Here is a 13038-nt window from a genome sequence, read left to right as displayed (position 1 = left end):
CATATTACAATATGTAACTATCCTAAAGGGTATGTTTGCATTTATTCATAGTAAAAGACACCCTAAGTAACAAATATATATTATCACCACAACTACAATATAGACTTATATATCCATAAATGCACCCCAAATTTGAATCTTTTATGACTAAATGTGAGTACAACCTTTGTAAGTACAGTTAGACCTATGCCAGTGGAAAAGCGGCTGAAAGAAATATCTAAATCTGACCTTCTGCTCCTCTGCTTGAGATTTAAGTTTGTCGAGGTCTTTGCCAATGCTGTCCAAATCGTTGATTCTGTCTTCAATGGCATCGAGGAAATCAGACGCCTCGCGGACGGCGGTGGTGAATTTCTCATGAGCCTTCTGTCTCTCATCAAGTTGTTTGTTCCTGACGGGAAAATTAGAGAAGAAACATTACATATCGATACAAGATAGGCATATCAAGTAAAATATTGAAACCCTCACATCTTGCAGTGTACCCGAAGATAAGAATAATTTCACTGAAAGAACCAAAGCTATGGCAAAACCAAAGACTGGCGTTTGTGAGATTCCATGACTTAGTGCACCTACTGGCAAAATTCTGAAACAGAATCAACCAAGAAATATGCACTAACATAAAATTTCATTATGTACCATAAAATTCTGAACTAACTTCTTTTCGGACAATCAAACCTCACAACACCTGATGGACAAAAATTTCACACAATTTACAAGAGCACCTAAGCACATACACATGTCGCAAACAACGAATAGACGCTGTCATGGTCCCATCTCAAGGCTACCAAATTTGACTGGAAATGCCCTGGCTACAAACCTTTTGTTGATGCCGTCTTGAAGTGCCTGCCAGTTCTTGTTGACATTGTCCACCACAGATGATAACTTGGATGTATCTGCAGCCTGGGGATCTCTGACAAGGTGATCGGCAAGCTCCTTGATGTGTTCATAGCTTGGTTTGTGATCTTCAGTTTCACTGCCAATTTCCTGCGACGTGGAAAACATCATGACATGGCGTTTATTACTTTCTCGCTATATTAGACTTTGTTGCTTTACAAGAATCTCAGACGTCAACTTTGTGTGTGCTGATGATTTTTATTCAAATTGATATTTGTTGCTCTGTCAATAGTCAACTGGCATTCTGAATGAAGCAACAATATTGTATGTACCTTGGAAAAACTTATATGAAACACTGAGTAACAGTATTCAAATTGCACATACGTTTTTAACATGTTTCAGAGTTAAAGAGGATTTTATGATGAAAAACCCTATCAGATATTTAAAGAACACTTGAACAACAAATTTTTTGGTACAAAATCAAAGCATTATCAAACATTTCATGTCTACTTAAACCCTGATGTAGTTTTCAGACTTCAACACTGTGGCATTTGAGACATCTTGTACCATGGTAACAGGGAACAATACTTTCTTATTGGTATCACAACGCCATACATTGGAGAGTTTGTTTGGTAATATGGCAAAAGTAATTATGACAAAGGGGGAAAGTGAGAGTAAGATAGCAATGTCACACTAACCAGTAGCTGTGTGCCAAGCTGCAGTAGTTCAATTCGGTCCATTTCCGTGGAGTCCAGAGTCTCCAGCGTCGGAATAAGCCAGTCTTCCAAGACGTCCACTTCATCCATGAAGTCGGCGAGTCTGTCGTGGATGCTCTGCAGGTATTCGCCGACCTCGCTGACGGTGTCCCAGCTCTTGGTGAGACGGCTGTTGAGGTCATCAAGTTTGGCTTGCACAGAATGTGCCACAGCGGTGTCACTTTCTGTAATCAGCTTGGTTGCGGATTCGTTGACCGTGTTCACACCAGGTTTGTGACTGGTGAGTTCGCTATGCAGAGCCTGGACAGATAATAAATGTATGTGAGTTTTTTCATTTCCTGTGTTCTTCTACATACTATGGATTGTACCTTTTTAGTACTGCCCTTGGTTCAATCATAATGATTCCATGGTAAAACTTAATGTAAATGGCATAATCTATTAAGGTATTTGCAGCCCGAAAATGAAAGACTTAAACTTTTGCTCATATTTTCTTAAGGCAAACTTTCAGCCATTTTCTTTCAAAATCAAGAATAAAAATGAGGTGTCTAAGTGCAAATTTTGGCACCAGAGAAACGAATTAAACATTAATTCAAAATGGCCGCCATCCCTGTGTTAACTCTATGGAGAAAAATCAAATTTTCGAATTTTCAAAAAACTAAGAAAGTGAAACATTTTCTCACACCAAGAGCTTTAAATGAGCCCCCACAAGAGGTAGATCAGAAAAGAATTGAAAAAGTTTGAGAGTCCGAATACACCCGTGGCCACTTTAGTGTTGATTAAGCCTGTCTGGTGCAAGCAGAAATTCTGTTTGTATAAACGAAACAAAGTGGTGGTCGGTGTAATAAATGTAAGGTTCACTATCGGCACCCCACTGTTAGGATTGAGATAACGTTCTACTAAAATGTCTCCCCTGCCCAATTCAAATCGATCAAAACACTGCACTGAGACACGCTGTAAGTCTGCACTCCGACAATGAACATCAACAACGGTCGCGAATATCATACGGGAAAATACTTCAGTAAGGACGTGGGCAGCTTGATTGTTCAAAATATAAGACATTGTGGTGGCAATTTGGCATCTAGCGAGGTACCACGAGGAGCTACAAAAAACAAGCAAGCGACCGTTTTAAGATAAGCGTGGAGGGAGCCAGAAAAGTTTGGAAGAGATACATGTATCAGGACAGGTTCCCTTCAAGCGGGATGAGAAAAGTGTCATGGTTACACACATGTGAACACGACATGTACATGTAAAACGCTACCCCGACTGTACTTTACTCTTACCTTCCGTACCAAATGAAATTGGAGTAGGTTTATCCACGGTTTGTAGGAAAGAAACATGGCTTAGTGCAAGTGAATGTTTATTTCGAAAGTTTTGCAGTCAAGACGGGCGATGTCTGTAATTTAATTGCTAACATCTTCAAAGTGTCATTTTCTCGATTCCCGCGTCTGAACAAAGTCTGAACACGACACTTGCGATACACGCTATAGTATCGTTGGTATTCATTCACTGCAATATTGAAATCGGTACAAAAGGTGTGATGTTCTGTAACACTGACTGCATTTGAAACACATGAGTTTTAGCAGAAACTAAATACTGATAGGGCAAATGCTGTGGTCAACATCATTTGTATACAGTGTATTTTATAATCACTCCGTAATTTCAGGCTAATCGGCGTGTCCATGGGGTACCGATAGTAGAATCATTATCACTACTGATACAGGGTAAAGTAACCGTTTTATCACCCTTCTGCAGACAGAATTTCTGCTTGCACCAGACAGGCTTGATCAACACTAAAGTGGCCACGGGTGTATCTGTCCCCAAAGTGCATTCTACCTTAAGAAGTGGGGAACATTGACAGTGATACCCATTCACAGGTAGGTCTTTACCTTCTGTTTTTGCATGACAGCTTGTAGTTCCTCCTTTTGGATGATGACAGGAGTGTGGAACTCAAGGGTTTCTACTCTGGGTTCAAATTCATCCAACCACTTGATGAGGGCGTCCAGACCGTCCTGTACGCTTCGTGACTGTGTGAGGGCAGTCTGCAAGGCGTTGTTCCTGTCCTTGAGTTGCGATTCTAGGGTTGTGAACCTCTTGGTTGCGTCGTCTGCAAAATTAGAGTTTGGTTTTTACCATTATTTCTTGAGGCAAGAGCTATTGAAAGCCAATGCTGTCGCCTGATTAGGCCTTTATTATTAAGAAATTTAAAAAAAGCCACGAACTATACCTCACATTTGGCACAATTGGCTTCAACTTTTCAAATTCAGTTTCTCATACTGTATTAAAATTAGATCCATATGGCCTCAGAGAGGTCATATTTTGCAAATCAGCTTAAAAATTATTTGCCTTTGTCAAAATTGTCATATCAGATCTTGAACTGGTAAAATCTAAGTTTTATCTATCTATCTATCAATTTTCCTTGATAAATTTTTGAACTCACCGATTGTCTTATCAACAGTGTCTTTCACATCTGGCTGTACCTCAGTCAATTCTTTACCAGTTGTTTTCACTTTGTCGATGTCTCTGTTGTGAGCATTCAAACCATCTTGTAATGCCTGCAGGATAAAAAATAGCAAAAATTGCAAAATTATTAATAGTAAAGACATATCATTAATTTTTATGATTTTTGCGTCAGATTACAACTGAAAGCAGTCATATTTTTCCAGCATATTTTATAAATTATCACAACTCATAATTTTTTTATGTTCTCACCTTCAGCTTCTTGATCTGCTCTTGTACGAGTTCTGGCTCCGCACCGATCGGCTCTTTGACAAGCTTGGCCATCTCTTCCTCTGTCGTCTGTAACCATGGCAACAGATCATCCAAGGTGTCGTGGTACTTCTGGGTCTTGTCCAGCAAATCGTTGAGTTTCTCTGTATGCTGGCTGCCTTTGGTCTTCAGTTTGTTGTATCGGTCGTTCAAGTTGGTCAGCTTGTTCTTGGTTCTGGACGTTTCGGGTGCTTCTTTGAAGTCCTTTGCGAACTGTTTGGGCAGAGCGGTGTCACGGAAATCAGCCAGATCTTTCTTGTACTCCTGTTTTTTTGGCAAATGAAAACAATATTAAGGTAGAACGCACCTCGGGGACAGACATTGGGACTCTATAACTTTACAATTCTCTTCTGATATACCACATGTGGGGGTTCATTTTAAAGCTCTTGGTGAAAGAAAACTTTAAATCGGCTTAGTTTTTCGAAATTCAAAATTTTTTATTTTTCTCCATAGAGTCAACACAGGGATGGTGGCCATTTTGAATTTCTAATATCGGTAAATCTTGGGTAATTTGTTTCGCTAGTACCAAAATTTGCACGGTGAACCCCTATTTTTATTCTTGATTTTGAAAGAGAATGATTGAAAGATTCCTTGAGGAAAGTTAGAGCAAAAGTTTAAGTCTTTCACTTTCGAGGTGCATACTAACTTAAGCAACTTCACATCATGAAGCATGTGTATATGGCATATAAAACATGATTGTGATGTCATATACTTGACAAGACCACAAAATGCTATCTAGGCAGTACTTTCTTTCACAAGTCTTATCATGTCAACTGATTTAAAAAAGAGCAGAAATGGCATTGAAATATCATTGTTTGCATCAGGATGGTATGTGGTGTTTTCGTATGACTTTTTACACAGAACCACCCCAGTTCTGGTTCTTTTGCAACAGAATGGTAAAAAGTTTGGACTGCAAGCTCAAGCAATTTATGAATAATATAATGATTTCTCTACTTTGGCTCATGGCTTAAAATTTGGACTGAGTAGTGACAGATCATTTAGGGATGACAGCAGCATAATTTGTTGCCATATTTAAAAAAAATCGTAACAAAATCTGTGAAGTTTTCGCAAACTTGTAAAAAGGGGAACTGCTATTTAACTTTGACCTCACCTTGGAAATCTCCATGAACTGATGACCAGAAATGTTGATGAATTTCAGATCTGCCTTGTGGTCAACGACCTCTTCAGTGAATGCCTTCATTTCCTTGGACTGGTCCTTGAGAGTGTCTCTGTCCTTTCCGACCTCTGCAATCAGGTCATCCAGTTTCTTCTCAGCTTGGGTCAGCCAGTCGTCGAAGGTCTTTGACTCGGATTCAAACTTCTTGACTTCGTCCACTGATGACTTGAGACGTTTCACTCTGGTTTCCGTCTGGATGATCAAGACGTCGTACCTCGTCTTGAGGCTGTTGATGTTTTCCTCCAGTTTGGTCTTTTTGATTTCGTCCAGTTTGTCGCCCTCGGTGGTCAGAAGTGACTGCGCAGCCTGAGTGGCCACGATGACTGGTCTTTGATGTTCGGTGACATCGTCTTGGATTTTCTGATAGAAACAAGAAAATAGACACTCTGGTAAACAAAATATCATTCTTTTTCAGATGACATTACTTATTGTAAGTAAATATTTAAAATAAAAAAATAGAAATTTTAAATCCCTCTTGACTTTGGATGAGTTATAATGTAACTTATATCTAATTTATAAATCTCTCCACAAATGCTTCATTATACACTTTTACTTAGATCATATATTTTGTAACATTCATAATGGTTTTTTAGCATACATATTTATTTTAGAAAGACCACATTTTTCATACTCACATTATGATACAAATAAGATCAACTTTTTCAAAAGAAAGCTGAAATTTTGCTAAATCATTGCAATGTTTGTATTGGCAGCTCTTTAACAAGTTTATCTCACCTTGTTTTCATCATGGGTGTCTGTGAGTGTCTTGGAATCTTCCTTCAGGGGCTGCTGGGAGCCAAGTTTCTTCTCAGTCTCCGTGACCCAGTCGAGGAGGTCCTGAATGTCGGTGTTCTGTTCTGTGAATTTTTCCTCAAGGGCAGCCTGAGAGTAGATGAACGATAAAAAAATCATGAACACTGTGAAGCATTGGTCTGAAGAGAATTGATAATTGGAAATGGCAAGGAGTCCAACTTGTCACAATAAACTTGAAATGCTTGAAAGATTCACATACCTTCTCTGCTTCATCTTTTTGCAGTTTCTCCAACAATTCTTGCAGATCTTTGAGTCTGTCTTGTGACTTGTCATCAACACTGCTGTAAGCCTCTTTCAAGTCATCGATCAGTTTCTGCAGTTCCGCCGCCTCTTCCGGCTTAAGTTTATCCTTATTGTCTTTCAAGAAATCTTCCGCGTCTCGGACGGCGTCTGAAACCGGTGACTTGTGCTTGGTGATGTCATCGACAAGAGTCTGTAAACCAAAAGGCAGAAGAGACTTGAGGTACTTCCTTCGTGTGTATTATCATTCAAATAACTCATCTTTCACCCCAAAAAGATATAAAAGTATATTCTGACACAATGTATTGACTGACATGATATACTTTAGAAACACAGCTAGTTGTCAGCGCCATGCATACTCACATTGAAATTTTCAAAAGTTATGCAACAACTTTCACAATTGGTAATGGCAATGTGGAACATGTTGACAATCTGTGTAAGGAATATTGGGGTTAAGCTCAGAGTGTGCAGAGCATTACATCAAGCGTTATGCCCTGTGGACACGGTACACACATTGTCGCCAACTAAGTTATCTTCCTGTCAGTCAAGATCGTAGCTAAATGAATGCACTGGGAGTTTTCTCCCTGCAAGAACAGTTGTGAGCTACAGGAAGATTTTCTTTGGCACAATGTGTACACATACACACTGCTCTCACAGGAATAGAAATTATTCTGCATACTTGACACCGCATAAATGCATAATTTATAAACACCACTCACAGCAACTCCTACAATTTGTATTAACATTCTGCTTTCCAGTGACTTGTTCTATTTGAGATGTCTGTAGGTGTTATTGTGAGTAATATGTCGACTCCTACTCATATCCAAATTTTGTGGGCTAATGTGCATTATCTCAGAAGCTGTTATCCAACTGGTTAGCTGAATCTTACCGTTATCATTGAATTGTACACAATAGACTCCTTAAGTTGCTGTGAATAGTGAAAATCGGATATAACCTTCCGAGCCAGCTGCGCATCGGCAGAAATTTGTAGGTTGACATTGCAGATAACATGCATTGCTCATCTTGTCAATAGCCGCGTTTTAACCTGTTCACCCCCAATTCCCTGTAAACTGGTCCACAATCACCATTGATAACAATGAGTTTGGGCCAAACCATGGTGGTGAAAGGGTTAAACTTACCTTCTGCTCTTCAAGCTGACTAGCAACAGGTGCCAGATCCTCTCCGATTGGTGGCTGGGATGACAGCTGGGACTGCACTTCTGTGACCCATTCCAGCATTGGATGTACTTTGTCCGTCTTCTCATTCAGTGCCTTCATCAGCTCCAGTGAGTCCTTGAGTTCAGAGTCTCGGTCTGTCAGCTTCTTCAGCAGTGCCTGGTGTCTGTCTGCCACGTCAATGGCCTGTTTCTCATTCTCAGATGTTCCTGAGATGGAAAATTAGGCAATTCACACTTGTGAACATAATTTCTCAAACACAAAACCCTAAAATTTATAGGTAAATTGCATCTTCAAGACTGGTCAGTTTATGCAAATACTTGTGAAATAAAGTGTCTCAATGTAGTGAACTGAAGAACGATTTCTTTCACCTAGTCAAAATTTTTCATTTTCTGATATTTAAAATGAAAGTTATACATATTTTTTTTTTCAGAGTTGCATACCCTTGTGCAATTTGAATAATTTTGAACCTATCTGGATGTAATTTACAATTTCCCTGTAAGTTATTGGAGCCAAAAATCATACATCATAGCTAGAAATTCCATAGTTGTATTGTATATGGTATGGTTAACCTTACATACAAGAGAGTGAAGTGCCGAACAGAAAATCTTTTCATGGAAAGCATACAACTGCCTAGACAAAAATGTGACCTTCTCAAATGAAAAAAAAACTGGGAAAATAGGATTTTCACAAACCTTGGAGGAAGTCACTGGGCACAGCTTGGTCCGATGGACGCCTCTCCTCTGGTTCTTTCTTTGCAGGAGCTTTCTCTGGAGTGAGAACTCTGGAACGTCGTCTTTCAGGACCAGTGACAACATCGCCCTCTAGTGGCTTAGTAAGAGCATCCAATGATGCACTGAGTTTCTGTACTCTTTCCATGGTGGGCTTGAAGTCTTCAACTTCTTTTTGGATGGGCTGAAAAATTGATTTTTGAAAATTTTTTTTTAATTTCAAAACAAGTCTTTCTTCGAAATAGAAAACCTACAAAAAATCTTCATGCATCCCTGAACGATATTTGAAACAAAAGCTGCTAAAATATCATAAAATATGAATCAAAATTTGAAGCCTTTGATTTTTTTCCTTAATTGTAGTGTACAAACTAATTATGACATTCCTTTCAGAAAAAAATATGCAAACATCAGTTGAATAAACATAAATATTTCTGTTTACCTTCTGCTCTTCAACCTGGTCTTCCAGTTTTTTGACATCCCTGCCGACAGGTTTGAGGTGACCAACATCGTCCTCCATCTTGTCCAGTTTGTCACAAGCCTCCTTCAGCGCTTTTGCAAATCTCTCATGGGCTTTCTTCCTGTCTTCAAGCTGTCTGTTTCGCCTCTTGAGGGCAGCCTCCAGAGCCTTCCAGTTCTTGTTGACGTTATTGAGGGTTCCGGACACAACTGACTTGTCCTTGGGTTTGGAATCCTTCATCAATTCATCTCCAAGTTTCTTGATGGTTTCGTAGGTCGGTTTGTGATCATCCTTCTCTTTGGAAATTTCCTGCAGGACCAAAAAAAAAATTATTAACTTTTGCGATGACAGGCTATTGTTCTACTGCAGACATAAGAAAACTTCATAGAACAGACATACATTGTGAGCTACGTCAATGATAATTTTAAACCATACACTGTATGTACCATGCATAATAAAATTCAATCTTTTTAACACTGACAGAACATAAATTAACAGAAACCAAAGGAATATTGTAGGTCTGTAAACACATACAACAAATTTGCTCTTGAAGAACACACGGTTCTCAGCAATGTTTTCTTCACTTATAAATGATTACAGCTGTAGAAGATGTCCATTTGTTTCAATTTTTATAATTGACTTATTATGAGAAAATATAGTTGTAACTGGTGGATTCTGTTTTATAATAACAATGATTGGCAGTCTTTGACTAACACAAGGAATAAAAACATGTCATCGAAGAAAACTGAAATATCTTCCTTACCAAGAGTTTGGCACCCATTTCCACCAATTCCATTTGATCTGTTTCAGGCGATTCCAAGACATGCAACACGGGCAGCATCCAGTCGTCCAGTCTGTCCACCTGGTCTAGGAACTCGTTCAAGCTGTCGTTCAACTTCTGCAGGTAGGTGGTGTGTTTCTTGGCGTTGGTGGAAACCTTGGCGTATCGCTTCTTCACGTCCTCGAGCTTCTTCTTGACGTCTTTACCGACGGCCGGCTTGCTAGCCTGGATGAGTTTCTCAGCGGATGCGCTGACGGTGTCAACGCTGGGTTTGTGATTGTCAATGTCAGCCAGAACAACCTGCAAATTACAAAATCAAGGTTAGAGTAAAATTTACCGTATGAGGTACAGATACTAGATGGTCATCAAGATAACTAGCAACCTCTGTCTGTGAAAAAATACCATTATTCCCAGGGCCTGTCAAATACTATTTTGCTGCAGTTTTTTGAATATTTGTGTCTATAAATGGGGATGATTTTATACAGTGTCAATTTTCACTTAAAAAAATATTTCTCTTCTGTCATTTGATATACACATTAAAAGCATGCATTGAGAATGTAACTGTGTAGACAATATTTAAGAGGTAAGAAATGGCAAACATACAATTTTTGCATACTATTGACACTGTTTCATTTTAGACTTTTCTGCTTTTACATGGTGATGTCTGTCATGTGGCAGGATTCATATGATAATTTTAAACTTCTCTTGTGGTCAACAGTTTGAGAATGAGACAAAAATTACCGTGGTTTCTTGAAGCTGTTCTGGTAGGGTCTCTTTGCTGACTTTGATTTCCTTGGCAGCAATCTTGGAGACCTGGGGTTCCACCTTGTCGAGCCATTTGAGGAGTGTACCGAGGCCGTCCTGTACACTTTGTGACTGTGTGAGGGCAGTCTGCAAGGCATTGTTCCTCTCTGTCAGCTGCTCCTTCAGGTTGTTGTACTTGTCAACGGCATCAGCTGGAGGAAAGAAAATATAAACAATTGACTTTTGAGTTAAAAAAAAACAGTAACATGATGATGTGAAATTACTTCATACTTACCAGTATGAGTTCATATTATACACGTATTTATCAATGCAAAGAGTATTGGGAAACACTGTTTGAGTAAACATATCAACCGATAATCAGTCACTGTAAATAGAAAATACACATTCGGCAAAAATCTTTAATTGTGTACAGTAACGTTGTCTATATCGAGGAAAGCTGCCAAGGCTTACAATTTATGTACCAGATACGCATGTACAAATGTTATCCTCTTTTGTAAGTATAAGTAAGCATGTGTGAACATGTGTGTGTGTCAGTATGTGTACACACTTCCTGGAATGCATGTTCAGAAGTTTCAACTCACCGATTGTCTTATCAACTTCTGGTTTGAGTTCAGGCTGACTTTCACAGAGTTCCTTACCAGTCTCTTTCAGCACTTCTATGTTCTTGGCCTTGGCAATGAGGTCATCAGTGATTGGCTGCACAGAGAAATGACATCAAAATCAGTTAGCAATCTTTTACTCTTTTCCATCACTTCATTGTTAAGTTCAATTCAAGATTATTCACATTTTAACTCCAGCAAACTTATTACATGACCACAGAGAGATAACTTTTTATGATTTTTTAAGACAAGTTTTTTGTTTCCCTTATTTTGCTTCTCTCTTTTTGCATCAGGTTGTAACATGCAACACTTGTTGTTGTCTATGCCAAACTGTAGCATTGTGTACAATACTAAATTTGAAAATGCCATTTTGCCAATGTTTGACCAGTCCAATAACAAAGTTGCCTGCTCTTCTCAGTAATAAACAGTCAAGTTTTTTTTCATAAATTAGCAACTGTAAAAAACATGCTAATCCCGTCATTAAATCTGCCTCTATTTGGAGCACTTCATGTTCATCATGAAAAGCAGCTTAGAATGATAACATGACACCGATATATTGTTCGGGGTCACATAGGGTCAGGTCACATCAGGTCAAATTGTGAGCTCCGTGAACTCACATCAAGTCAGATCACATAAGGACAATTACCTTGGTCTTCTTGATCTGTTCCTTCACGACTTCAGGCTCTGCACCAACAGGATCCTGCAGCAGGTCATTCACGGTGACCTCAACCTCCTGCAACCATGGTAACAGGTCGTCAAAGGCGGCCTTGTACTGCTTGTGCTTGTCGTTCAGCTCGGCCATCTTTTCAGTGTGCTGGACTCCCTGCGTCTTCAGCTTGTTGTATCTGTCGTTCAAGTTGGTCACTTTGTTTTTGATTGTGTTGGGTTCCTGCTTCTCCTTGAAGTCCTTGGTGAACTGCGCCGGCAGCGAGGTGTTGCGGAATGCGGTCAACACTTCTTTGTATTCCTGTGATTGAAAGTTAAAGATCATTAAAAATACATCCTACGATGAGGACGGTATCAAAGCCAGATTTCTTACAACACCAGAAGACGGAATTTCCTGTCCATATGTACAGTGGTATTATTGCACAGGGTCTGCCACATCTGTGATGGAGTCAGATTACTTATAAAATAACTATCCATTCCAATTCTGGCACATCTGAAAATAATCTGTTAATCAAGGACAGCAATTCACCTCAGTCTGCAACCTTGGGCAAAATCTTAAAATGTTACAAAAACAATCCATGGATTCAATTCCCACTTGATGATTCAGTGTTCTCAGATTTTGGTGACAATTAAATTCTCCGACAAAATTCTCTCAAAAATTTTGCATTAAGATCAAGAATTGAGAATTGAGAGAAAGGACTTCAAAAAAATTAGTAAAGCCAACTGAAAAAAAGCTAAAAGAAATCACATATTTCATGTAATTGAATTTCCATCACAAAATATTTCCTGATCTGATAAGTTATGAATACTCAAAAGTCTGTTATAAAAAATTGAAGTAGGACATCAAGATGAAAATGAATTTTCACCTTTGTGTGTTCCAAGTATTTGTGTCCCGACATTGTGATGAACTTCAACTCTGGTTTGTGGTCGGCCACTTCCTCGTTGAACGTTTTCAACTGATCGGCTTGCTTCTTCACCGTGTTGGGTTCCTTTCCAACATCCTTCATCAGTGACTGCAGGGTCTGTTCGGCTCTCTTCAGCCACATCTCAAAGCTGTCTTCCTCGTGCTCGAACTTCTGGAGCTCATCAGTGGCCGAGTCCAGACTCTTCATCCTTGTCTCGGACTGGCTGTTGATGACATCATAGCGCTTCCTGACATCGGCTACATTGTCCTCAAGTTTTGTCTTTTCCTCCGGAGACAGTTTGTCTGCGTGCGTCACTAACAGAACCTGAGCACTCTGTGTGTGTACGACGATTGGTTGCTGGTGGGCGATGATGTCATCACGTATTGTCTGCAAGTAATCGGATAAAACGTTATCAA

The 13038-nt window shown here is 39.3% G+C and overlaps 1 protein-coding gene across 1 annotated transcript in view; it reads right to left on the bottom strand.

The window, feature by feature from the left end:
* Positions 1 to 13038, bottom strand: part of LOC139133137 (microtubule-actin cross-linking factor 1-like) — a 92358-nt gene that overhangs the window by 75155 nt on the left and 4165 nt on the right. The window contains 17 exon segments of the mRNA XM_070699558.1: positions 229 to 388; positions 815 to 981; positions 1530 to 1847; positions 3434 to 3651; positions 3985 to 4099; positions 4257 to 4577; positions 5425 to 5850; positions 6226 to 6372; positions 6503 to 6736; positions 7683 to 7927; positions 8414 to 8633; positions 8889 to 9215; positions 9670 to 9987; positions 10429 to 10643; positions 11034 to 11148; positions 11698 to 12018; positions 12584 to 13009. Of these exon segments, the coding sequence (XP_070555659.1) occupies positions 229 to 388; positions 815 to 981; positions 1530 to 1847; positions 3434 to 3651; positions 3985 to 4099; positions 4257 to 4577; positions 5425 to 5850; positions 6226 to 6372; positions 6503 to 6736; positions 7683 to 7927; positions 8414 to 8633; positions 8889 to 9215; positions 9670 to 9987; positions 10429 to 10643; positions 11034 to 11148; positions 11698 to 12018; positions 12584 to 13009 (4293 nt within the window).

This window comes from Ptychodera flava, chromosome 5 (genome assembly GCF_041260155.1).
Source record: "Ptychodera flava strain L36383 chromosome 5, AS_Pfla_20210202, whole genome shotgun sequence".
Lineage (NCBI taxonomy): Eukaryota > Metazoa > Hemichordata > Enteropneusta > Ptychoderidae > Ptychodera > Ptychodera flava.
This window is presented reverse-complemented; position numbering and strand designations above follow the sequence as displayed.